The sequence below is a fragment of the Saimiri boliviensis genome, chromosome 1, assembly GCF_048565385.1.
Source record: "Saimiri boliviensis isolate mSaiBol1 chromosome 1, mSaiBol1.pri, whole genome shotgun sequence".
NCBI classification, from domain to species: domain Eukaryota; kingdom Metazoa; phylum Chordata; class Mammalia; order Primates; family Cebidae; genus Saimiri; species Saimiri boliviensis.
The window spans coordinates 301557615-301584417 of record NC_133449.1 but is presented as its reverse complement, the minus strand read 5'-3'; the positions used below and the strand labels follow the sequence as shown (position 1 = coordinate 301584417).

The window sequence follows — 26803 nt, the reverse complement described above, 5'->3', positions numbered from 1 at the left end:
TCTGGACCTTCATGGTGGGGAGGCATGCATGTCCGACAGCCTGTCTAGATGGGAGGCAGCTGAGGGATCCCCCACTGTGCTGGTGAGGTGCCCAGAGACTCCAGGACTCCACGTGGGGCTCTGCCTGCCGGGCCTGGGACTCTAGGGGCAATGCCTCCCACTTTCTATGCGGTCCCACTGGCTGCCTAAGGTTCTGCAGAGACCTGAGACTTTGGGGACAAGCATGGGACGGGTGGGTGTGGGCGGCCTGCGCCAATCGAAGGCAGTGCGAGGGAAGGAGGAGCCGCTTCCTTCTGTTCCCAGGAAACAGTAACAGTGTCTCATTCAGGTTGGTTCTGGTGGGACGGGGCAGGCAGAAGGGTACCTGTGCTTGGGCTGAGACATGGGCGGGGGGGTCCGTCTTCCTGTGCAGGGAGAGTGTGGCTCTTCCTAGAAAGCTCTAAGAGTTCAGGGAGCATCTGCACAGCCCAGGTGCTCTGGCCACCCATGTTCCCCGTCTGAGGTCCCCCGACAGACCCAGCCTCGGCCTGCCTCAGCCTGGCAGACACCTCCCTGTGCTGTGCAAGTGCCCACCATTGTCACGTCCTGCCCACTGGTACTTGTTGTAATAGATCACAAAGGTGCTACGTGCTTCTTGCAAAAACTTACAGGCATTGTGGACTTTTTAAAAAGTAAAAAGAAATTAAAGTTCACCGGTAACCTCAGAGTTATCCAACCACACATTTTCTATGCATAATTCACTTTACAAAAATTGGATCAAAATACAACTAATGATTTTTAAAGATGCAGCAATATAGTTACACATTGTCCCATATCAATAATTAATATGCGTGCACCCAGGGCTCCCGCTGCACAGTGGCACAGAGGCTCATGCCTGTCACCCTAACACTTTGAGAGGCCAGGCGGGTGGATCAGGAGTTTGAGACCAGCCTGACCAAGATGGCAAAACCATGTCTCTACTTAAAAAAAAAAAATTAGCTGGGTATGCCTGTAATCCCAGCTACTCGGGAGGCTGAGGCAGGAGAATCGCTTGAGCCTTAGAGGTGGAGGTTGCAGGGAGCCGAAACAGGGCCATGGCACTCAAGCCTGGGTGACAGAGCAAGAGTCTAACCAGAGGTGAGCAGAGCCGACCTGGTGACCCCTGGGGACAGAGAGACAGGCAGAATGCAGGAGCTCCAGGCTGCCCTGAAGGGAGCTACAGCCGGGGGAGGGGGGCGGTGGCCGCCTGGGGGCTGGGTGGCCTTCTCAGCTGCGCCCACCCCAGCTTCGGAGCTGTGTCTGGGAGAGAGATTTCCCCTGAGTCGACAGCAGACAGCGAGCGCAAAGGCCCCAGGCCCGCATGCCCGCTTGTTCTGAGAACCGCAGGAGGTGGGGGGCGGGTTGGAGCGTCGGGGATATGGGGTTTCACTGCGAGCCTGGGGTCGCCGGTGACGGCCTTGGCAGCGCTGCTGAAAACCGACTATGGCGGAGGGAGCGGGCGCCGTTGGCCGGGCTGGGGTGAGGACCGCGGGTGCTGAGGGGCGGACTCCAGGGACCACCTAGCCGCCGGGAAAGAGGGAGGGGCTGGCCCCAGTGAGGCTGACGGGTGGAAGCCGCCCAGGGTCTGCTGGGACGTCAGGGTGCGAGGCCAGACTGGGGGTGTCTCCGGGGGTCCCCTGAGGGTAGGGGGAATTCAGTCAGGGCCCGGGCAGGGGATCGAGGACCGGGGGGCCAAGGACCGTCGGGAGAGGGAAGGAGAGGGCGCAGCACGAGGTAGGAGGGGCCGGCGGGCGCGCCCCAGGCCCAAGGAGAAGCGGGCGAGGGGCCGGCGGGCGCGCAGAGGGCGCGGGGTAAGGCCTGGGGACCTGCAGGGAGGACCCGGCTCTCGGGGTGGACGGAGCAGGGGCTCCCAGGGCCGCGCACCTGCCGCGTGGGACCCTGAAATGTCCTGGACCAGGAACGTCGCACCGACGACCCTGCGGTGTCTGGCGCACGTCCCCTTCTTGGGAAGCTCAGGATCAAAGTGTATCTTAATATTTAATATAATTCGCAAAAAACATGACTACTCTTACATTTTCCAAACGACCCCATAGGGCAGGCGAGCGGGGACACGCTCTCCTCACTTGGCCTGTTCGGGTCCGCACCGCCAGGCCTGGGGCGGAGGGGACGCGGGCGCGGGGAGAACCGAAGGCCCGGAGCGGCCCGGAGCCTGGGGGGCACACAGACCCCGAGTGGGGTGCGCTCACAGACCTCGAGGGGACTCACACAGACCCCGAGTGGGGCGCGCACAGACCCCGAGGAGGAGCGCAGGGCCTGGAGGGCTGCAGGGCGCGACCGCCGCCTCGGAGCACGGAGACCCCGGGGTCCACGGGACTCGAAGGACACGGGGCGGACCCCAGGGGAAGCGGATGGCGCCTCGGGTTCGCCGGGGCAGCCGGGGCAGCCGGGACAGCCGGACCCGAGGCAGCCGGACCCGCGGGCGCCCTCTGCCGCCTTCCGGGCCAGGGCGTTGCGGGGCGGGGCGGGGCTGCTCGCGTGCCGGGGTGGGGCCGTCCCAGGAGCCGCCGCCGGTCCCCGGGATGCGAGCGCCGGCCGCTGCCTCCACAGCTCCGGGCCCGGGCGCGCTGCCCCGCGGGTGCGCCTGAGCCTCCGCGCCCCGCCAGCCCCGGGTAAGTGCCCTGGGTGCCCCCGCCGGCCCCCACGCGTGCAGCCCGCAGCGGACGCACCCCCGGGTGCGGGGCCGAGGGGCGGGCGCCGGCGTCAGGACCCTCCTCGCTCCAGCCTCGCGTCGCCAGGCCCCGCGGCCCCTGGACGGGGCGGGCACTCGGGGTGCGGCCGGCGGGTCTCGCTGGAAGCGGGTCCTTGGAGGGAGGCCGTGGAGCTCGTAGGGTTCGTGGTCCTCGGCGTCCGCTCGGGAGTGTTCTGAGCCCTCCTCCCCCGGCGGGCGTTCCGCGCGGGCCGCGCTCCCTGGGGCTGGGCGGGTGCGGGCGGCGGAGTGGGGCCGGGGGCGCCAGGCCGTGGGATCTCAGTCCTGGGAAGGACCCGTGTTCTAGGCTCGGTTTCAGGAGCACCCAGAAGTTTTTTCACTGACGTCTTATTTTGAGCGGCCAAAATTCCCAGACCGGATGCCCTGAAGGAGGATGTGGAGCCTGGAGCGGCTGCTGGGATCCCTACCAGGGAGGGTCGCCCAGGGCACCTGACTGGCAGGGCCACCCTCTGCCCTCTCCCGGGAGGCCCGAGGGCAGACGCCTTGTGCAGAATGGTCCCGCCGGCCCGTCCCGCCGTGGCCTCCGGGAAGTCGGGGGAGGCAGGAGGGGCTCCCCGGCGGACCCCTGTGCGTGGCGCAGGCTCCGGTCTGCAGGGGGCCGCGGGAGGGGCTGGCAGAACCAGGGTGTGCGCGATCCTCCAGACGCCACCTCCGCGGGGCCTCGCGGCCGCCCTGGCCTGACAACTGTCACCCATTTTGCCAGTGAGGACACCAAGGTCGGCCGCTCCTCCGGCGTCTCGGAGCAAGTGGCCAGCGGCGTTCGGACCGGGCCGAGCGCGTCCCGTCCATCCCGCACACAGCCGGGGCTGAAGGGCCAAGAGTGGCCGCAACTGGAGGGCCCGATGCCGGCGGGGTGGACACCGCCGCCTGGGAGTAGCTTTTAGTTTTGTTTCTTTACTTATCTGTATTTTCTAAAATGAACAGACGATTGTTACCATAGGAGAAAGGTTCTTACAAAATTCAGATTTCTCAGAGATGCCGTCGGCTCGCAGCCCGGTGGGGACGGGGGGTCCGCATTCTGTCCGCGCAGGACCTGCCTGGGAGCAGCACCCGCGAGGCCGGCGGGCCCCACCTGCGGCCCCCGGCCGAGCCCCTGTCCTCTGTTCACTTGCGAGGCATCTTCCACGCCCGTCCCAGGCAGAGAAGAACGCCGCCGTCCGGGGGCTGGGGACGCCCGAGCCCGGCCTCGCCCAGGCGTTTCTGCGGGAGTTTGTTCCAGTCCGAAGTCGGCTCCATCTGTTGAGGAGAGTTCACGAGTATTTTGTAAAACGGAACACCCTGTTGAAACAACAGCCGTCCTCCCATATTTAGGCTACAAAGGGCGGGGACTGAGGGACGCCTCTCCGCCACCCCTCGCCTCACGGCCGCAGGGCCACAAAATTCAGATACGCTCAGATGACGAAACGCCATGAGGCCTTTCTCTAAAGCGCCATCAGCAACTCTCTCAAACTACTTTGGCTTGATCCTTGTGCCAAATTATTTATTTCCTGCAATGGTGAGCCCCCCACGCCTCCCCGCCCCCCGTTTCATGTGGACTGGAGTCCTCAGGAGAAGGTGTTGGGATCGGAGGTGTGAGGTCCCTTTCATGTGGCCGGTTGTTCTCAGGAGCAGGCCTTGTGATTGGGGGTGTGAGGTCCCTCTTTCACGTGGTTCTTGGGAGCAGGTGTTGCAATTGCAGGTGTGAGGTCCCTCTTTCATGTGACCCTGCGTTCTTGGGAGCAGGTGTTGTGATTGGAGGTGTGATGCCCCCGTCTTTCATGTGACCCGGCGTTCTCAGGAACAGGCCTTGTGATTGGAGGGAGACAGCTGTTGCCCACAGGGTATTCCCACTTCGTTCACCCAAGCTAGGTGCTGAGCCACAGGGGGAGGGGGAGGCAACGGAGGTTCCAATGGGCGTGATTTGCAATGCAGTTGGAGAGATGAGGCTGGGTGGCCCTGGCCAGTGTCAAGTGGTTAACGGACACAGAAGTGGGAAAGCACCATGTGGTCTGGGGCGACCAGGCATTGGAGCAGATTCAACACAGCTCCATGAGGACAGGGGCCTCGCAGACAGGCAGGAATGAATGATCTGATCTGGAGGGGGCTGATGACTCGGTGGGAAGGACGTGGAGGCCCTGGAACCCCTTGCCTAGCTGTTTCTTTCTTTCTCTCCTCTTCCCTTCCCTTCCCTTCCTGAGTCTTGCCGTGTCACTCAGGCTGCAGTGCAGTGGTGCCATCTCAGCTCGCTGCAATCTCTGCCTCTTGGGTTCAACTGATTCTCCTGTCTCAGCCTCCTGAATAGCTGGGACTGCAGGTGCATGCTATCAGCTCTGGCTAATTTTTGTATTTTTAGTAGAGACAGGGTTTTTCTATGTTGGCCCGGCTGGTCTGGAACTCCTGGCCTTGTGATCTGCCCTCCTTGGCCTCCTAAAGTGCTGGGATTACAGGTGTGAGCCACTGCGTCCAGTCACCTAGCTGTTTCAATGAGATGAGTTATAGTCAAAGGTGTTTCTGCTTGGAAGTTTTTATAAAAATAATATATGTTCATATATCAAAAAAAAGAAAAAAAGAACTGAGGCACAAACAAAAACCCGAAACTGGTTATTGAGGGGGCACTGGCTGTGGGGAGGGGGCAACAGACTGGCTGCTTAGAGTTCCTCTGGCCCCTCCCCCCCACCCACAGGGAATATTTATCCCCTCCCCCCCACCCACAGGGAATATTTATCCCCTCCCCCCCACCCACAGGGAATATTTATCCCCTCCCCCCACCCACAGGGAATATTTATCCCCTCCCCCCACACCCACAGGGAATATTTACCCCTCCCCCCCACAGGGAATATTTATCCCCTCCCCCCCCACAGGGAATATTTATTCCCTCCCCCCCATCCACAGGGAATATTTATCCCCTCCTCCCTACAGGGAATATTTATCCCCTCCCCCACCCACAGGGAATATTTATCCCCTCCCCCCCACCCACAGGGAATATTTATTCCCTCCCCCCACCCACAGGGAATATTTATCTGCTCCTACTGATTTTTACCAGAACGCTTGATTTTAGGGCCGTTCCCAGCACTGAGCTAGAGGCACCCAGGAGAACGTGACTTTGCTCAGGCGTTGCAGTGAGTAGTCACTGGTGTGTGAGGCTGAGGAGGGCACCCAGGCTCCCATCTCAGTTCCGGCCACTGGGAAGGGAGTTTGGGACGTTCGGGACAAGCAGGACCCACAGTAGTCCCCCCACAACATCCCCTGCCCTCCTTCATCTTCCCAGCTATCCTTCCACCCCCCACCCACTCCTGCCCTGTGGCTCTGCACTCATTTGGGGACAATGGTTGCTTAGGCTGGTGGTGCCGGGGCCCAGAGTCTTCTGGGGTTGCTGTAGGTCACCCCACCCCTTCACCTTCCTTGACCTCAAGGGGTGGTCGAGTGAGTTTGCACTGTGCCTGGCCCGTCTTGGGGTGCTGGGAACTGTCCCTGGCCTGTTCTCCCCACCAGGCTGGGGCCAGGCTTGGGTGTGGCTTGGGAGTTTCCTGTTTCAGTCGAAAGGCCTTGCGGTTCTGATGGGATGGCCTTGCACGCTGGCCTCCAGCCACCAGTGCTCAACCTGGTTTCTTGGAGAAGTGCACGGGGCCAGGGACGTGGCCATGGTGGAGGGGAGGCTGGGTGTCCACGCCACCTCGAGGGGAGGGCTGGACCCTGCTGAAGCATGCGATCCACTTCCCGCACCGCCTCCACCCACCCACCCACCGGCACCTGTCCCTGCTCCAATCTGCCACTCGCTTCCTTTCTTAACACTCCAGAGATTTTATTCATATTTATTTGTAAATTTGTGTTATACGTGTTATGTGGTATTTGTTTTTTGAGATGGAGTTTTGCTGTTGTCACGCAGGTTCGAGTGCAATGGCATGGTCTCACTGCAACCTTCACCTCCCAGGTTCAAGCGATTCTCCTGCCTCAGCCTCCCCAGCAGCTGCGATTACAGGTGCCCGCCACCATGTCTGGCTAATTTTTGTATTTTTAGTAGAGACAGGGTTTCTCCATGTTGGCGAAGCTGGTCTCGAACTCCTGTTCTCAGGTGATTCACCTGCCTTGGCCTCCTCAAGTGTTGGGATTACAGGCGTGAGCCACTGCACCTGGCCTGCACGACTTTTTGTTGAGGCAAAATCCCATAACATAAAATGACCCATGTAAAAGTGGGCAGTTTAGGGCATTTAGACATTGACAAGCTGTGAAGCCACCACCTCTGTCTACTTCCAAAACGTCTTCATCGCCCCTGGCAGGGCTCACCCACCAAGCAGTTACTCCCCATTCCCGCTCCCCGGCCCTGGCCACCGTCAGCCTGTTCATCCCTGAGTTCGCCTCCTCTGGATATATCATGCGGTGGAGTCAGCGTGTGGCCTTCTGTGTCCGGCTGCTGTCACGCAGCACAGCGTTTTCAGGGCCCATCCACGTTGCGGTGTGTGCCTCGGCTTCCTTCCTTTTCATGGCTGAAAACTATTGTATGAAGATGCCATGTTCTGTTTCCTGGTCCGTCAGCTGATGGACACAGGGAGTTTATCTTTGTTGGCTACTGTGAATTATGATGGGCATTTGTGTGCAGGTCCCTGTTAGAACAAATCCTTTCACTTCTGTTAGGTGTGTACCTAGGAGTGGAGTTCCTGGGTCACGTAGTGATTCTGTGTTTAGCTTTTTGAGGAAACATCACACTTTTCCACAGCAGGCGCACCATTTTACATTTCCACCAGCAATGCACCAGAAACAGTTCCAATTTCTCCACAGCCCCACTGACACTTAGGTTCCATTAAAAAATAAGACAGCCATCCTACTGGTGTGAAATGGTATTTAGTGATGGATTTTCGTTTGCGTTTCCCGAATGATTTACGGTGCTGAGCATTTTTTCGTGTGTTGACCGTTTGTGTATCTTCTTTGGAGAAATGTCTCCTCAAGTCCTTTGGCCACTTTTTTATTTGCACACATTTATGGCGTACATTTTTAATTTTGTTACATGCATAGATTGCAGTGATCAAGTCAAAGTTTTCAGGGTATCCATGAACCAAATAACGTACATTGTACCCCTTAACTAAAATCTCATCAGCAATGGCCCGCCACCCCCACCCTTCCTGGTCTCTGTCGCCTATCATTCCGCTCACCACGTCCATGTGTATGTGATTTTAGTGTCTACTTGTGAGTGAGAACACGCAATATTTGCCTTTCTGTGCCTGGCTTGTTTCACTTAAGATAATGACCTCCAGTTCCATCCATGTTGCTGCAAAAGACATGATTTCATTCTCTTTTTTTTTGAGATGGAGTTTCACTCTTGTTACCCAGGCTGGAGTGCAATGGCGCGATCTCGGCTCACCGCAACCTCCGCCTCCTGGGTTCAGGCAATTCTCCTGCCTCAGCCTCCTGAGTAGCTGGGATTACAGGCACACGCCACCATGCCCAGCCTATTTTTTGTATTTTTAGTAGAGACGTGGTTTCACCATGTTGACCAGGATGGTCTCGATCTCTTGACCTCGTGATCCACCCGCCTCGGCCCCCCAAAGTGCTGGGATTACAGGCGTGAGCCACCGCGCCCAGCCTCATTCTTTTTTTTAATGGCTGAATAATACTCAATTGTGTATATGTACCACATTTTCTTTTTATTCATCCACTGAGGGACACTTAGGTTTATTCCATCTCTTTGCTATGGTGAATAATGCTGCAATAAACATGTGAGTGCAGATAGCGTTTTGATATATTGATTCTTTTCCACTGGGTAGAGGCCTAGTGGTGGGATTGCTGGATTAAACAGCAGTTCTATTTTTAGTTTTTGCGAAATCTCCATACTGTTTTCCAAAGAGGTTGTACTAGTTTACATTCCTGGCAAAAGTGTATGAGTTTCCTTTTCTCTGTATCTTCACCAGCATCTGTGATTTTTAATTTTTTCTGAGACAGAGTCTCCCTCTGTTGCCCAGGCTAGAGTGCAGTAGTGCAATCTCAGCTCACTGCAACCTCTGCCTCCCGGGTTCAAGTGATTCTCCTGCCTCAGCCTCAGAGGCGCCCACCACCATGCCGGCTAATTTTTGTATTTTTAGTAGAGACAGAGTTCACCATGTTGGCCAGGCTCATCTCAAACTGCTGATCTCAAGTGATCTACCTGCCTCAGCCTCCCAAAGTGCTGGAATTACATGTGTGAGCTGCTGTGTCTTTTTAATAATAGCCATTCTGACTGGGGTAAGATGATATCTCATTGTGGTTTTAATTTGCATTTCTCTGATGATTAGTGATGTTGAACATTTTTTCATACACCTGTTATGTATAGATTGTTACATGCATAGATTGGCCTGTTGGCCATTTGTATCTCTTCTTTGGAAAAACGTCTATTCATGTCCTTTGCTTACTTTTTTTTCTTTGAGACGGAGTCTTGCACTGTCACCTAGGCAGGAGTGCAATGGCGTAATCTCGGCTCACTGCAACCTCTGCTGCTTGGGTTCATGAGATTCTCCTGCCTTATCCTCCTGAGTAGCAGAGATTACAGCTGCACACCACCACGCCTGGCTAATTATTTGTATTTTTAGTAGAGACGGGGTTTCATTATGTTGGCAAGACTGATCTCGAACTCCTGACCTTGTGATCTGCCCACCTTGGCCTCCCAAAGTGCTGGGATTATGGGAGTGAGCCACTGTGCCCAGCTCCTTTGCTTACTTTTTAATGAGATCCCTTGGGGGCTTTGTTGTTGTTGTTGCTGTTGAATTGTTTGTGTTCCTTGTATATTCTGGTTACTAGTTCCCTGTTGGATGAATAGTTTGCAAATATTTTCTCCCATTTAACAGGTTGCCTTGTCACTCTGTTTATTATTTCTTTTTGCCGTGCAGAAGGTTTTTAGTTTAAGTCCCATACTATATATAGACTCTAGTGTAGTTTGAAGCCAGATCTTGATATGGTTAGGCTTTGTGTCCCCACCCAAATCTCAGCTTGAATTGTAGTCCTCAGGTGTTTAGGGAGAGACCTGGTGGGAAGTGATTGGATTATGGGGGTAGTTTCTTCCATGCTGTTCTCATGATAATGAGTGAATTCTCACAATATCTGATGGTTTTATAAATGGTAGTTTTTCCTGTGCTGACACACACCTCTCTTTTTTTGTGTTATGAATTTTAGGATTCTTTTTCTTTTTCTCTTTTCTTCTCCTTCTCCTCCTTCTTTTTCTCTCTTTTTTTTTTCTTCAAGATGGGATCTTGCTTTGTCACCTAGGCTGGAGTGCATTGGTGCAATCATAGCTCACTGCAACCTTGAATTCCTAGGCTCAAACAACTCTCGCCTCTGCCTCCTGAATAGCTGAGACTACAAGTGTGTGCCACCATGCCTAATTTTAAATTAAAATATGTTTTTGTAGAGATGGGGTCTCACTGTGTTGCTCAGGCTGGTTTCAAACTCCTGGCCTCAAGCAATCCTCTTGGCTTGGCCTGCCAAAGTGCTAGGATTAAAGGTGTGAGCCACTGTGCCCAGCTCATAATCTAAAAAATTAGATTGTTTTTTATTTATTTATTTTTTTTATTTAAAAAAATTTTTTATTGCATTTTAGGTTTTGGGGTACATGTGAAGAACATGCAAGATTGTTGCATAGGTACACACGTGGCAGTATGATTTGCTGCCTTCCTTCCCCTCACCTACATCTGTCATTTCTCCCCATGCTATCTCTCCCCACCTCCCCACCCCCGTCCCTTCCCCATTTCCCCACAATGGACCCCAGTGTGTAGTGCTCCCCTCCCCGTGTCCATGTGTTCTCATTGTTCAACACCCGCCTATGAGTGAGAACATGTGGTGTTTGATTTTCTGCTCTTGTGTCAGTTTGCTGAGAATGATGGTTTCCAGGTTCGTCCATGTCCCTACAAAGGACATGAACTCATCGTTTTTGATGGCTGCGTAATATTCCATGGTGTATATGTACCACATCTTCCCTGTCCAGTCTATCATCAATGGGCATTTGGGTTGGTTCCAGGTCTTTGCTATTGTAAACACAGTGCTGCAATGAACATTCGTGTGCATGTGTCCTTATAGTAGAATGATTTATAATCCTTTGGATATATACCCAGTAATGGGATTTCTGGGTCAAACGGGATTTCTATTTTTAGGTCATTGAGGAACCGCCACACTGTCTTCCACAATGGTTGAACTAACCACTAGCCAGATTAATAAAAAAGGAAAGAGAGAATAACCAAATTGATGCAATAAAAAACAATAAAGGGGATATCACCACAGATTCCACAGAAATCCAAATAATCATCAGAGATTATTACAAACAGCTCTATGCACATAAACTAGTAAACCCGGAAGAAATGGATAAATTCCTGGACACCTGCCTCCTCCCAAGCCTAAACCAGGAAGAAGTCGAAACCCTGAATAGACCAATAACAAGGTCTAAAGTTGAGGCAGCAATTAAGAGCCTACCACCCAAAAAAGCCCAGGTCCAGATGGGTTCACAGCCGAATTCTACCAGACATACAAAGAGGAGCTGGTACCATTCCTTCTGAAACTATTCCAGATAATCCAAAAAGAGGGAATCCTTCCCAAATCATTTTATGAGACAAACATCATCCTGATACCAAAACTCGGCAGAGACTCAACAAGAAAAGAAAACTTCAGGCCAATATCCATGATGAACATAGATGCAAAAATCTTCAATAAAATACTGGCAAGCCGATTGCAACAGCACATCAAAAAGCTCATCCACCATGATCAAGTAGGCTTCATCCCGGGAATGCAAGTCCATAAACGTAATTCACCACATAAACAGAACCAAAGACAAAAACCACATGATTATCTCAATTGATGCAGAGAAGGCCTTTGACAAAATTCAACAGCCCTTTATGCTAAAAACCCTCAATAAACTAGGTATTGATGGAACGTATCTCAAAATAATAAAAGCTATTTATGACAAACCAACAGCCAATATCATACTGAATGGGCAAAAACTGGAAGCATTCCCTTTGAAATCTGGCACTAGACAAGGATGCCCTCTCTCACCACTCCTACTCAATATAGTACTGGAAGTTCTAGCCAGAGCAATCAGGCAAGAAAAAGAAATAAAGGGTATTTGAATAGGAAAGGAGGAAATCAAATTGTCTCTATTTGCAGATGACATGATTGTATATCTAGAAGACCCCATCGTCTCAACCCAAAATCTCCTGAAATTGATTGTTTTTTCTAATTCAGTGAAAGATTGCTTTGATATTTTGATAGGGATTACACTGAATCTATAGATTGCTTTAGGCAGTGTGGTGATTTTAACAATATGAATTCTTCTGATCTATGAATATGGATGTTTTTGTTTGTGTCATCTACAATTTTCTTTCATCAGTGTTTTGTAATTTTCCTCCTAGAGATTTATTCCCAGGTATTTTTAAATGGTTATTGTAAACGAGATTGCCTTCTTGATTTCTTTGATTTCTTGATTGCCATCTAGATCATTGTTGTTGTATAGAAATGCTACTGATTTTAGTATGTCGATTTTGTATTCTACAACTTTACTGAATTCACTTATCAAAGCTAAGAGTTTTTTGGTGGAATCTTTAGGTTTTTCTAGATATAAAATCATATAATTGGCAGATAGGAATAATTTGACTTCCTCTTTTCCAATCTGAATGCTTTTATGTACTTTCTCCTGCCTGATTGCCGTGGACAGGACTTCCAGTATTATATTGAATAGGAATGGTGAAAGTGGCCATTCTTGTCTTGTTCCAGTTCTTAGAGGAAATGCTTTCAACCTTTCCTCATTCAGCAGGACGTTAGCTGTGGGTTTGTCATAAATAGCCTTTATTATTTTGTGCTATGTTTCTTCTGTGCCTAGTTTTTTGAGGATTTTTATCATTAAGGGATGCTGAATTTTATTAAATGCATTTTCTGCATCTATTGAGTTGATTGTATAGTTTTTGTCCTTGATTCTGTTTATATGATGTATTGCATTTATTAATTTGCATATGTTGAACCGTCCTTACATTCCTGATACAAAGCCTACTTGATTGTGGTGTATTATCTTTCTGATGGGCTTTGGATTCAGTTTGTTAATATTTTGTTGATTTTGTTTAGATGGGGTCTGGCTATGTTGCCCAGGCTGGAGTGCAGTGGCTATTCACAGGTGGAATCCCCTCCTGATCAGCACAGGAGTTTTAACTTGCTTTGTTTCCAACCTGGGCCGGTTCACCCCTCCTTAGGCAACCTGGTGGTCCCCTACCCCCAGGAAGTCACTATACTGATGCTGAACTTAGTGTGGACACCTGATTGGCATAGCGCACTGCAGCCGAGAACTCCTGGGCTCAAACGATCTTCCCATCTCAGCCTCCCGAGTAGCTGGGACTACAGGCACGTGCCACCGTGCCTGGCTGATTTTTTTTTTTAGACAGGGTCACCCAGACTGGAATGCAGTGGCATCTTCTTAGCTCACTGCAACCTCTGCCTCTTGGGTTAAAGTGATTCTCAAGTCTCAGCCTCCTAAGTAGCTGGGATTACAGGCATGCACCACCACGCCCTGAAAATTTTTATATTTTCGGTAGAGACAGGGTTTTGCCATGGTGGCCAGGCTGGCCTTGAACTCCTGACCTCAAGTGGTCTGCCTTTGTTGGTCTCCCAAAGTGTGAGCCAGCGTGTGCCACAGAGGACTTTTGAGTCTATTGGTCTGTAGTTTTGGAGATATTGGTCTGTAGTTTTCATTTTTTGTTGTGTTCTTGTCTGATTTTGGCATCTGGGTGACATTGGCCTTCTACAATGAGTTAGGGAGAATTTTCTCCTACTCAGTTTTTTGGAACAGTTTCAGAAAGATTGGTCCTAGTTATTTTTGGTATGTTAGGTGGAATTCAGCTGTGAATCCATCTGGTTGTGGGCTTTTATTTGGGGGGCGATTTTTAACTAGTGATTAAATATTGCTTTTCATTATTTATCTGTTCAGGTTTTCTATTTTTATTTATTCCTATTCAATTTTGGGAGATTGTATGTTTCCAGGAATTTATCCATTTCCTCTAGGTTTTCTAATATGTGAGGATATAGTTGTTCATAACAGTCTCTGATCATCTTTTGTATTTCTGTGGTATTAGTTGTAATGTCTCCTTTTCCATTTCTGATTTTATTTAGGTCTTCTCACTTCTTTTCTTGGTTAGTCTAGCTAGCAGTTTATCGATTTTGTTTATCTTTTTGCAGAACCAGCTTTTTGTTTCATTGATTCTTTTTTGTTTTTGTTGTTTTGGTCTCTATTTTGTTTAGTTCTGTTCTGGTCTTTGTTATTTCCTTCCTTGAGGCGCATAATTAGATTGCTAATTTGTAATCTTTCTACTTTTTGGATATAGACATTTGATGCTGTAAACCAGGGGTCCTCAACCCCCAGGCCTTGAACCGGTACCCATCCATGGCTTGCTAGGAACCAGACCACGCAGCAGGAGTGAGTGGTGGACAAGCGAGCATTACCACCCACCTCTTCCTCCTGTCAGGTCAGCTGCAGCAGGAGATTCTCATGGGAGCATGAACCGTACTGTGAACTGTGTATGCAGGGATCTAGGTTGCACGCTCCTTATGAGAATCTAACTAACTAATGCATAATGATCTGAGGTGGAACAGTTTCATCCCAAAAACCATCCCTGCCCTGAGCTCTGCAGTCCATGGAAAAATTGTCTTCCACAAAACCAGTACAGGATGCCAAAAATGTTGGGGACCAGCACTATAAACTTCCCTCTTAGCACTGCTTTTCCTGTATCTGTATCTCATAGGTTTTCAAAGTATGTTGCGTTTAATTTTCATTTGTTTCAGCAATTTTTAAATTTCCATCTTAATTTCTTTGTTGACCCAGGAGCATGTTGTTTAATTTCCATGTATGTATAGTTTCCAGAGTTGTTTTTGGTATTTCTGATTTTATTCCACTGTGGTTTGAGAAGACATTTAATATAATTTTTATTTTTAAACATTTGTTGAGAGGAAGAGGAGGAGAAAGAGAAGGAAGAAGAGGAAAAAAAGAAGAAAAATCTGTTAAGACTTAATTTTTTTTTTTTTTTTTTTTTTTTTGAGATGGAGTTTTGCTCTTGTTGTTCAGACTGGAGTGCAGTGGTGTGATCTCGGCTCACCACAACCTCTGCCTCCCGGGTTCAAGTGATCCTCCTGCCTCAGCCTCCTGAGTAGCTGGGACTACAGTCACACAGCACTGTGTCTGGCTAATTTTTGTGTTTTTAGTAGAGACAGGGTTTCACTATGTTGGCCAAGCTGGTCTCGAATTCCTGACCTCATGATCCGCCCACCTCAACCTCCCAAAGTGCTGGGATTACAGACGTGAGCCACTGCACCCAGCCAAGACTTGTTCTGTGGCATAACATATGGTCTATCTTGGAGAATCTCCTGCATGCGGATGAAAAGAATGTATCTTCTGCAGTTGTTGCGTAGAATATTCTATAATGTAAATGTCTGTTGAAGCCTAAAGTTCAGATGAAATTCCATGTTTCTTTGCTGATTTTCCATCTAGCTAATCTGTCGAATGCTGTGAGTGGGGTGTTGTCCCCTCTATTACTGTATTGCTCTCTCTCTCTCTCTCTTTAGGTCTAGTAATATTTGTTTTATAAATCTTGGTGCACCAGTGTTGGATGCATATGTATGTAGAATTGTTATATCCTCTTGATTAACTGACCCTTTATCATCATCATTACCTTTGTCTTTTTGTTTGTTTTTACTGTTTTTGATGTAAATCTGTTTTATCTGATATGATGAGTATAGCTACTCCTGTTTGCTTTTGGTTTCTGTTTGTGTGGAAGGTATTTTTCCACCTCTTTACTTTCAATCTATGTGTGCCCTTTTTTTTTTCTGAGATGGAATCTTGCTCTGTTGCCCAGGATGGAGTGCAGTGGCGCAATCTCAGCTTACTGCAACCTCCGCCTCCTAGGTTCAAGCGATTCTCCTGCCTCAGCCTCCTGAGTGGCTGGGACTACAGGCACATGCCACCACACCTGGCTTATGTTTTGTACTTTTAGTAGAGACAGGGTTTCACCATGTTAGCCAGGATGGTCTCGATCTCCTGACCTCGTGATCTGCCGGCCTCAGCCTCCCAAAGTGCTGAGATTACAAGCATGAGCCACCATGCCTGCCCATGTCTGTTTTTAAAATAGAGAAAGGATCTTGCTATGTTGCCCAGGCTGGTCTCAAACTCCTGGCCTCAAGCAGTCCTCTCATCTTGGCCTCCCAAAGTGCTGAGATTACAAGCTTGAGGTACTATGCCCAGCTTATGTGTGTCTTTAGAGGCAAAGTGAGTTTCATGTGTGCAGCTTATAGTTGGATCATGCTTTTGAAAATCCATTCTGCCAAACTGTATCTTTAAATTGTAACATTGGCCTGGGTGTAGTGGCTCATGCCTGTAATCCCTGCACTTTGGGAGGGGAGGCTGAGGTGGGTGGATCACTTGAGGTCAAACTTCTTCCCACGAGTTTGAGATTAGTCAGGCCATCATGGTGAAACCCCATCTCTACTAAAAATTCAAAGATTCGCCAGGAGTGGTGGTGCAGGCCTGTAATTCTAGCTACTCAGGAGGCTGGAGCAGGAGAATCACTTGAATCTGGGAGGCAGAGGTTGCAGTGAGTCAAGATCATGCCACTTCATTCCAGCCTGGGTGAGAGAGTGAGACTCCATCTTAAAAAACAAAAACAAAGACAAAAACAAACAAACAAAAAAGTGGAACGTTTAACCTGTTCACATTCAAGGTTCATATTGGTATGTAAGGTTTGGTTCCTGTTGTATCGTCAGTTGTTTCCTAGTTGTTTTATAAGTTCTTTGCTTCTTTCTTTTTCTCTGGCTGTTTGTCATTGTGGTTTGGCTGAATTCTGTAGCGGTGCTGTGATTCCTTTCTCTTCCTCCGTGTGATTGCTTTACGAGTGAGTTTTAGACTTTTCTGTGTTTTCATAATGGTGAATGTCATCCTTTCACTTCCAAGTTAGGGCTTCCTTGAGCAGTTCTTGTAGGACTAGTGGTGATGAATTCCCGCAGCATCAGCTTTTCTGGGAAAGACTTTATTTCTCCTTCATTTATGAAGGTTAATCTTGCTGGGTATCAAATTGTTGGCTGAAAGTTTTTTTTCTTGCAGTAGTTTGAATATATCACCTTATTCTCTTCTTGCCTGTAAGGTTTCTGCTGAGAACACCACTGTTAGTCTGACGAGGTTTCGTTTAGAGGTGACTAGACGCTTTTCTCTTGCTGTTTTTAGAATTTACTCTTTCACTTTGACTTTGTACTGATTCATGGTGCACTGTGGCGTGTCTTTTTTGCATGATGATTTCCTGGGGATTGCTGAGCCTCCTGGTTGTGGATGCTTAGATCTCTTGCTAGACTTGGGAGGTTTTCATCTATTACTTCATTAAATAGGTTTTCTAAGCCTTTCAATATCTCTTTACCCTCAGGAAGACCAATAACTTGTACATCAGTCACTGTATGTAGTCCCAGGTGTGTCATGGGCTTTACTCATTTTTTCTCATTCTTTTTGCTTTGTTTTTGTTTGATTGGATAATTTCAAAAAACCTGTCTTTTAGGTTCTGAAATTCTTTCTTCGGCTTGGTCGAGTCTATTGTTGAGGTTTTCAAATGTATTTTGTATTTCTGGGTTTCTTTTGAGATATATCCTTGGTAAATATCTCATTCATATTCTGAATTAATCTTCTGAATTCTGTGTATTGATTTTCAGATTTTTCACACATCTCATTGAACTTATTTAAAATCAATATTTTGAATGCTTTCTCTGGGATATTGAGGATTTCTTTTTGGTTGAGATTTATCTACTTTCCGGGAATGTGTTTCTTTGGGATTGTCATATTACCCTGCTTTTTCATGTTTCTTGTGTCTTTATGTTGCTTTCTAAACACCTGGCGTAATAGTTGCTTTTTCTTATTTTTGGATTTACTTTTGTTGTTGGGGGCACCTTTTACTGGGGAAGTTGGTTGGTAGGGCCCTTTGGATTGACTTCTGAGGCATGCAGCAGTGAAGCCTCTGCATTGATTTATCTGGCTATTAGCAGTGTTAGTGACTGTGCCTTCCCTGGTGTGTTAGGGTGCAGTTATTGTTGGAGGCTGTGGTGAGTTTTTTGTATGCAATTGTGCTGGGGACTGGGATGCTGGGTGGGCCCATCTTCAGGCTCCAGTGGTAGCAACTGTGTGCCAACCATGTCTATCGTTGTGCCCCAGGGTGGCACACACTGGCACCTGTGTTGACAGTACCAGGCAGGCTGATTCTTGGGCCTCTGGATGGCTTTCTCAGAAGCTGGTTGTAGTAGCAGTGTACTATGAAAGTGAGCAGGCTTCCAAGTTTTTGGGCAGCCAGGGTGGTGTGGGCGATGGTGGTGGCAGTGGTGGTGAGATGCCCTTTTGGGTCCCGGGCAGTGTGTGCATGTGTTGGCAGTGGCTGCAATGGATTGTGGTGCTGGCCAGCCTCCAGTCCAGCCGCTGGCACTTGCAGGTAGGTGCCAGCTGAGGTGGTAGTGGCAGGGTATCCCCTGTGAGAAGGGCTTGGTGTCCCAGGTGGTAGACTGGGTTGTGGGTCCTCCAGGTCCCTGGATCCCACACTGTCTTGTGGGTGGGCTAGGGAAGGGGGATGCCAGGCAGAGCTGGACCAGGCAAGCTTGCTGTAGCCCCCTGAGTGCATGCACCAGCTGTGACAGGTGTGGCTGAGTGATTTTCAGGGCCCATGGCCAAACGCCTGGATGAGGGGCAGCTGCCACAGGGAGGATGGGGCCAGTTCAGGCAGCCGGAGCCTTGGCCATGGATAGAAGACCCGTGTCCCTCTCATGCTCCAATCCCATGGGGCTTGCTCCCCCATCCTGGCTGTTGGAGACAAAAACTATTCCATCAGCCCCGGCACTTTGTGCCTGGCCTGGGACTTAGCTCCAGGCTGTAGGCCCTGCACAGCTCGAGACCAAGCCTCCATGGCAAATCTTACCTCTCTCAAGTCCTGGGGGTGGCACCTGCTTCCAGTGCTGGGAGCTGCAGCCCCTCCCACACTTGCCTCTTAGTCCTGGCCACAGGAGTCCACTTTCACACCTCAGTTCTGCAAGCTGCAGTCCAGGTTTCCCTAATGCCTCGGACTGGTGCTGCTCGTACCCAGGAGCCTGCTAAGAGCTGGGGCTGAGAACGGTGTCTGTTCTAGCTGCTTAAATTCCTTCTCAGTCTCTCAAAATCAGATGCAGAGATTGGGAGGGTGTAGTTGCCTCTCCTGTGTCAGGGACTGACATGATTCTCCAGTGGGAACGTGGACTGTGGGAAGGTCCTCCCTCACCCTCATCCTGGGGAGTCACTCCAGTTCCCAGTCGGTACTGGCCACACAGGCTGCCTGCCTTCTCTCTTCCTCAGTTCTGGTGTTTCCTGTCACTTTCCTGCTGAACTCCCATGTTGTTTCTTGGAAAATATATTCAAAGTGTGATCATCTACACATTATTTTGGTTCTTCTAAGTGGATGAGGTGTGCTCGAAATGCTTCTAGTCAACCATCTTGAAAAAAAAGCCATTGCCCATTTTAAAATTGGGTTGTGTGCCTTTTGGTTGTTGAATTGTAAGTGTTCTTTGTGTATTCTGGATACTAGACCCTTATCAGATACATGATTTGTAAATATTTTCTGCCATTCTATGGGTGACCTCTTCACTTTCTTTGTAGTGTCTTGTGACACAAAAGTTTTTAGTTTTGATGAAGTCCAATTTATCCATTTTATTCTTTTATTTCCTGTGATTTTGGCAACAAAATCTAAGAATTCATTGCCACATTTAAGGTCACTGTCCAATCAAGGCCATGAAGAGATTAAGTCTTATGTTTTCTTCAAGAGTGTTATAGTTTTAGCTCTTACATTAACGTCTTTAGTCAAATTTAGGTTAATTTTTTCATATTGTGTGAGGTAGGGATCCAACTTCATTGTTTGGTGTGTGGCTTTTTTTCCCCCTTAGAGACAAGGCCTCGCTTGCTATGTGGCTCAGGCTGGCCGATGATCTTAGCACCATTTGCTGAAGAGATTGTTCTTTCCCTGTTGAATAGCCTTTGTGCCCCTGTGGAAAATCAACTGGTCATTGCTCATAATCAATTAGTATCTCTACTCTTATGCCAAAGTTTCTTTCTTTTTAAATTTTTTTAATGCCAAACATTTAACTGTAGCACTTTTCAAATCTTTTACAAAAGTGGACAGCTAGCATAGGTAATCAACTATCAATATTGGCTGATCCAGTTTCATTTAAAGTCCAGTCTGCCAACCCCAGGCCATTAAGACTCCACTGTCTTCCCCACTTACAGAGAAGCAAACATGCCATTTCTTCCATGTGTGTTTTAATGTGTATCTCTAAAACATAGATTTTTAAAATCAGCTCTCTCTCTCTCTCTCTCTCTAGGTATGTGCGTGTGTGTGCATACACACACACACACACACACACACATACACACACACACAGGGTCTTGTTCTGTCACCCAGGCTGGAGTGCAGTGGTGTGATCTCAGCTCACTGCAGCCTCGACTTCCCAGGCTCAAGCAATCCTCCTGCCTCAGTCTGCTGAGTAGCTGAGACTACAACCATGTGCCACCATGCTTGGCTAATTTTTAAAAATTATTTTCTGTAGAGATGAGGTCTCACTGTGTTGGTGTTTTATGTTTTTAACTTAATTTTTTATTTGAATTGAGAAACTTTAATATTAAGAAGTATTGATGGCAATAGTGGCGTAGCTATGGAGGGGAGGGGAGAGCCTCTGGACGGTGCCGTGAAGCAGTGCACTTGGAAGGGGGCTCCCTCCCCAAAGCTGGGGCTCGGGCCTCACTGGGGGAGGTGTAGTTCCGTCCCCTGGAAGGCAGAGAAGTTTGCTGAGTTTCCCTGTCTATGGCACTGTGAGCAGGAACACAAAAAATTTGTAAGCGCTGGAACCAGGAGAAGCTCCTTCTTCCTGCGGTGCTTCTCTGGGCCGTCTTCAGCCAGTGCAGCATCGTGCCCTCTGTAGGAAGACATGCTGGGAGACTGTGGCTTACAAATGCAGAGCAGGCAGGGTGGGGAGTTGAGCCTACCAGTAAACCTCCGAGTACTGTCACCCACGTCGTGAACGCAGGTCTCCCTTCCCGGGTCTGTGGAGCTGCCACATACTGATGCCCATGTTTGTTGTGTACCCCACAACACACTTACTGTTGCTTAAACAGTGGCTTATCTTTTAAAGCTAGCTAAGCAGTAAGAACAAATTGTGCATATTTAACCCGGTAGTTGTCGGTGCAACCTGGTACCATTTTCCTTTGGCCCGAGGACTTCTTTTAATATTTCTTATCCTGTGGGTCAACTAGCGATGATTTCTTTCAGGTTTCATGCATCTGAAGACTCTTTTTCACCCTCACTTGTGAATGATGTTTTCCGACGATGTAGAATTCCAGGTTTCAGGGTTTTTTCTTTCAGCTTTAAAGACGTTGCTCCACTGCCTTCCTGTTTCTGATGAGGAATCTGCCATCATCTTATTTTTGATCCTTTGTACCCAATGCCTATTTTCTCTGGCTTTTACTATTATTCTAGGCCAGGCGCCGTGGCTTATGCCTGTAATCCCAGCACTTTGGGAGGCCAAGGTGGGCTGATTGCTTGAGCCCAGGAGTTCAAGACCAGACTGGGCAACGTGTTGAAACCCCATCTCTACAAAACATACAAAATAAATGGGACCCTACTTGTCACTGGTTATGAGCAATTCGATTAGGACATGCCTTGCTGTAATTTTCCTGTTTCTTGTGCTTGGAGCTCCTTGAGCGTCTTGGGTCTGTAGGTTTACAGTTCTCGTTACATGCGGAAAACATTTCTGCTGTTTCTTAGATTTTCTCCTACGTCCTTTCCCTTCCTATCCATTAGGGGCCCAGATGCACACACGTGTCAGGTCTCTCCAAGTACCTATTTTATTTTTATTGAGGTGTTATGGTAAATGGTGCGATTTTTTAAAAATCCGAATTCTAGTTGTTCATTGCTAGTATCTAGAAATACAATTGATTTTTGTATGTTATCCTTTCACTGTGTGACCTTGCTGGTCTCAGTAATTAGTTACAGGCAATCGATTTTAATAAAATTTTTGGAAACCTCTCTCTTTTTCTTTTTGAGAGTCAGGGTCTTATTCTGTCACCCAGGCTGGAGTGCAGTGGTACAATCACAGCTCACTGTCACTGCAGCCTTGATATCCTGGGCTCAAGTGATCCTCCTGCTTCAGACTCCTGAGTAGCTGGGACTACTGGTGTGTGCCACCACACCTGGCTAATTTTTAAAAAATTTATTTTTTGTAAAGATAGTGTCTTGCTACATTGCCCAGGCTGGTCTCAAACTCCTGGGCTCAAGTCATGCTCCCACGTTGGCCTTCCAAAGTGCTGGGACTGTGGGTATGAGCCACTTCACCCGACCTTTTTGGAATTTTCTACATGTAAAATCATGTTGTCTGTGAACAGGTGAGAGTTTTATTTTTATTTCCCAGGTTTATGCCTTTTTTTCCCAGTTGTGAGAATTTTATTTATTTTCCTGACGTACTGCCCTGGCTAGTACACAATATGTTTAGTGGGAGTAGAGATACAGCACAGCTGTGCCTTGTTCGAGATCTCGAGGCGAAGCCTTTAGTCTTTCACCTTAAGCTGTGATGTTAGTGGTAGGCCTTTGTAGATTTTTTTTTTAATCACATTAATTAAGTTTCCTTCTGTTCTAGTTTGATGAGAGGTTTTTTTTGGAAATACGATGATGAATGCCTTTGGATTTTGTCAAATGCTTTTCTGAAGGATCGAGATGATTGTGTGCATTTTCTTTTTAGTTTATTACTGTAGTGAATTCCAGTGATTGGTTTTTGGATGTTGAAGCTGCCCTGAATTCCTTGGATAAATCCCACTTAGTTGTGATATATCATCTTTTTTATGTATTGGTGGATTCCATTTGCCAATGTCTATGTTTAATTGAGGATTTGGGTGTCTGTGCTCATGTGGGATGCTGGCCTTTAGTTTTCTCTTCTTGCAGTGTCTTTGGTTTGGCATCAGAGTAACGCTGAATTCAAAAATAAGTTGACAATTTAAAATTTTTTCTTTGATATTTTTTTGCCATGGATTGCAGAGAATTGGTATTATTTCTTTACATTGGCAGATGTACCAGTGAAACAATTTAGGTGGGGTTTCACCGTGTTGGCCAGGCTGGTCTCAAACTCCTGACCTCAGGTGATCCTCCCGCCTCAGCCTCCCAAAGCGTGGGGATTATAGACGTGAGCCTCTGCACCCAGCTGTATAACTTTTCTTTTAATGCTGTGGAATCCATAGTAATGTCCTCTCTTTCATTCCTGATATTGGCAATTTGTGTCTTCTGTTTCTTGATCAGTATGGCTAGAGGTTTATCAATTTTGTTGATTTTTTCAAAGAACCAACTTTTGGTTTAATCTATCTCTTTCTTTTCCTTTCTTTCTCCTTCCTTCCTTCCTTCCTTTTCTCCCTCCCTCCCTTCTTCCTTCCCTCTTTCCTTCTCTCTCTCTCTCTCTCTCTCTCTCTCTCTCTCTTTCCTTTCTGGTTTCCCTCTGTCACCTACACTGGAGTACAGTGGTGTGATCTTGGCTCACTGCAATCTGTCTCCTGGGCTCAAGCAATTCTCCTGCCTCAGCCTCCAGAGTAGCTGAGATCACGGGTGTGAGCCACTGCACCCGCCAATTTTTCTTTATTTTTGTGTTTTTATGTCTTATTGACTTATTTTTATTATTTCCATCCTTCTGCTCAGTTTGGGTTTATCTTCTTGTCTAGCTAAGTTAGAAGTTTAGATTACTTATTTTAGACCTTTTATTTTCTCAAATATAAGCATTTAATGCTATCAGTTTCCATCAAAGTACTGGTTAACTGCATCCCACAAAGTTTTATATGTGTGTATTTTCATTTTTGTTTAGTTCAGAATATTTTAAAATGTCTTTGTGACTTCCTCTTTGATCTATGCTTATTTAAAAGCAGGTTGCTTTCCAAATATTTGGAAAATTTCTAGATATCTTTGTAGTTTAATTCCATTATGTCAGATGACAAACTTCGTATGATTTCTGTGTTTTAAAAAAATTGTTAAGGATAGTTTTAAGTCCCAGAATATGGTCTATCTTGGTGAATGTTACATGTGCAAGCATGTCACAGGTACAGAACCATTGTTGGATGGAGTGTTTGATATGTTTCCATTAATGCAAGCCTGTTCTTGTTGGGATATTCTGGATCCTTACTGATTTTATTTACTTGTTCTATTGATTACTGAGATAGGAATGTTAATGCCTCCCATGAATTATCCTTTTGGTTTTATTAGGTTTTGCTTCATGTATTTTGAAGCTCCCTTGCTAGGTACATTTACATTTAGGATTGTCAGATCTTCTTGGAAATTGACCCTTTTATTATTACAGAATATACTTTTTTGCCTCTGGTGATATTCCTAGTTCTGAGTCTCCTTTATCTGGGACTCACAGTTGCTTCATTTGATTAATGTTTGCATGGTGTATCTTTTTCTATCCCTTTGCTTTATCTACCAAGTCTTTGTATTCAAAGTGGATCTGTGACACATTTCTGCCATTTTTATGGCACTTTCCACACAAGGCGGATATTGCGTGTTTCCCCCCTCTTCCAGGCTGTGCACAGCCTCACAGGTGAGGGCTCCTTAACTTCCTCCCCAAGGCTTTTGGCCCTGAGCCTGGCATGGGATGGTTACTGCACGCAGGATTGCAGGATGTTTGCGAGTGCTGAGCTGCCCCTATTAAATGGAAAAATCAAGATTCTGTGACAAGAAGGGTGATGCCCTCTCTGAGGTGAATGACAGGTGAGCTGACCAACCTGGACATAGATACCGGACTGCTCCTCAGGGGCCCTGCTGGGAGGCACATGCCTGTGTCCAGCACTGTTGGTGGTAGATGGTGAATGTAGTAAGCTGGGCTCAGGGTGCTGTGAGCTAGTGACTTAAGTGGACTCCCAGGATTGTAGAGTCGAGCAGAATTTTACATAGCAAAGAGAAAGCCTGTTGGCCCAAAGCACAAGGCCATTAAGGGCAGGGATGAGAAGATCTGCTGCAAACACCACAGGGAGATCACACCAGAGAGGGGATTATGCTGCTGCCCTGCACACTCTCAGGGGTGACGGGATCACGTGGTCCCGTGTGTCCTCTTGGGGTGACAGGAACATGGGACCCTGGATACCCTCTTGGGGATGTAAGGAACACAAGACCTCGTGTACCCTCTTGAGGGTGATGGGAACACGGGACCCTGCGTACCTTCTCAGGGTGACAGGAGCACAGGACCACAGGACCACGTGTACCCTCTCGGGGATGACGGGAACATGGGGCCGCACACCTTCTCGGGGGTGACGGGAGCACAGGACTTCACATACCCTCTTGGGGGTGATAGGAACATGGGACCTCACGTACCCTCTTGGGGGTGATGTGAACACAGGACCTCATGTACCCTCTGGGGGCGACAGGAACACGGACCCTTGCACACCCTCTTGGCGGTCTCTGAGGGTGACGGGAGCATGGGACCCCGCACACCCTCTCGCGTACCCTCTCGCGCGACGGGAACACAGGACCCTGAGTACCGTCTTGGAGGTGACGAGAACACGAGACCCTACATGCCCTCTCAGGGATGGTGGGAACGTGGGACTTCATGTACCCTCTCGGGGGTCACGGGAACGCGCGACCCCACATACCTTCCCGGGGTGACGGGAACGTGGGACCAGCGTGATGACCCGCAGGCTGTCCAGGCCTCGGCCGCGCCTCGCCCGTGCGCGGCTTCCTCGATGGCTTCCCGCTCGGGACCGCGGCCTCCCGTCATGGCGCCCCGAGCCAGGCTCCAGAGCAGGCCGCTCCTCCGGGGGAGGCCCAGGGGTGACCTGGCCGGGGCGGGCTGGAGAGCGGGGGTCCCGGGCCAGGGGGTCCCACGAGGAGCAGGAGGCCGCGGGTCTGGGGGCGCCAGCCGGGACCGCGCCGAGCCCGGGGCGTCAGGGCGGGAACGGGGCGCACGTGGCGCGCTGCGGTGACCCGGGTGCCCCTGTCTTCCAGGCCGAGGACGATGATCCCGCCGGGGGAGTGCGCGTACGCCGGCCGCAAGCGGAGGAGGCCCCTGCAGAAACAGTAACGTATCCGCTCGGCCCGGGAGAGGGGGCCGGGGTTCCGGGGGGACGGGGCGGGAGACGCGGGGGCGCGCGAGGCGTCACCCTGCGGCCGGTCCCTGCGCCCTGAGCCCGGGGAGGGGGCGGCGGGCACCGCGGGGCGGAGGGCGTGGCACAGCCGTGTGTGCGGGTGTGTGACTGTGTGCGGGTGTGTGTGAGACTGTGGGTGTGTGAGACTGTGTGTGGGCGTGTGAGACTGTGTGTGGGCGTGTGAGACTGTGTGTGGGTGTGTGAGACTGTGTGTGGGTGTGTGACTGAGTGCGGGTGTGTGTGAGACTGTGTGTGGGTGTGTGAGACTGTGTGTGGGCGTGTGAGACTGTGTGTGGGCGTGTGAGACTGTGTGTGGGTGTGTGAGACTGTGTGTGGGTGTGTGACTGAGTGTGGGTGAGACTGTGGGTGTCTGTGTGCGGGGGTGTGTGGGTGTGTGAGACTGTGTGTGGGCGTGTGACTGAGTGCGGGTGAGACTGTGGGTGTCTGTGTGCGGGGGTGTGTGGGTGTGTGAGACTGTGTGTGGGCGTGTGACTGAGTGCGGGTGTGTGTGAGACTGTGTGTGGGTGTGTGAGACTGTGTGTGGGCGTGTGAGACTGTGTGTGGGCGTGTGAGACTGTGTGTGGGCGTGTGAGACTGTGTGGGTGTGTGAGACTGTGTGTGGGCGTGTGAGACTGTGTGTGGGTGTGTGAGACTGTGTGGGTGTGTGACTGAGTGCGGGTGAGACTGTGGGTGTCTGTGTGCGGGGGTGTGTGGGTGTGTGAGACTGTGTGTGGGCGTGTGACTGAGTGCGGGTGTGTGTGAGACTGTGTGTGGGTGTGTGAGACTGTGGGCGTGTGACTGAGTGCGGGTGTGTGTGAGACTGTGTGTGGGTGTGTGAGACTGTGTGTGGGTGTGTGAGACTGTGGGCGTGTGACTGAGTGCGGGTGTGTGAGACTGTGTGTGGGTGTGTGAGACTGTGTGTGGGTGTGTGAGATTGTGTGTGGGTG

The 26803-nt window shown here is 49.3% G+C and overlaps 1 protein-coding gene across 1 annotated transcript in view; it reads left to right on the top strand.

Annotated features, from left to right (window-relative positions):
- Window positions 1-2555: 2555 nt before the first annotated feature.
- The window catches only part of AHRR (aryl hydrocarbon receptor repressor), a 110197-nt gene continuing 85949 nt past the window's right edge, over window positions 2556-26803 (top strand). The window contains exons 1-2 of the mRNA XM_039473464.2: window positions 2556-2648; window positions 25717-25788. Coding sequence (XP_039329398.2) covers window positions 25727-25788 — 62 coding nt within the window. The 5' untranslated portion in view covers window positions 2556-2648; window positions 25717-25726. The remainder of the gene's footprint in view (window positions 2649-25716; window positions 25789-26803) is intronic.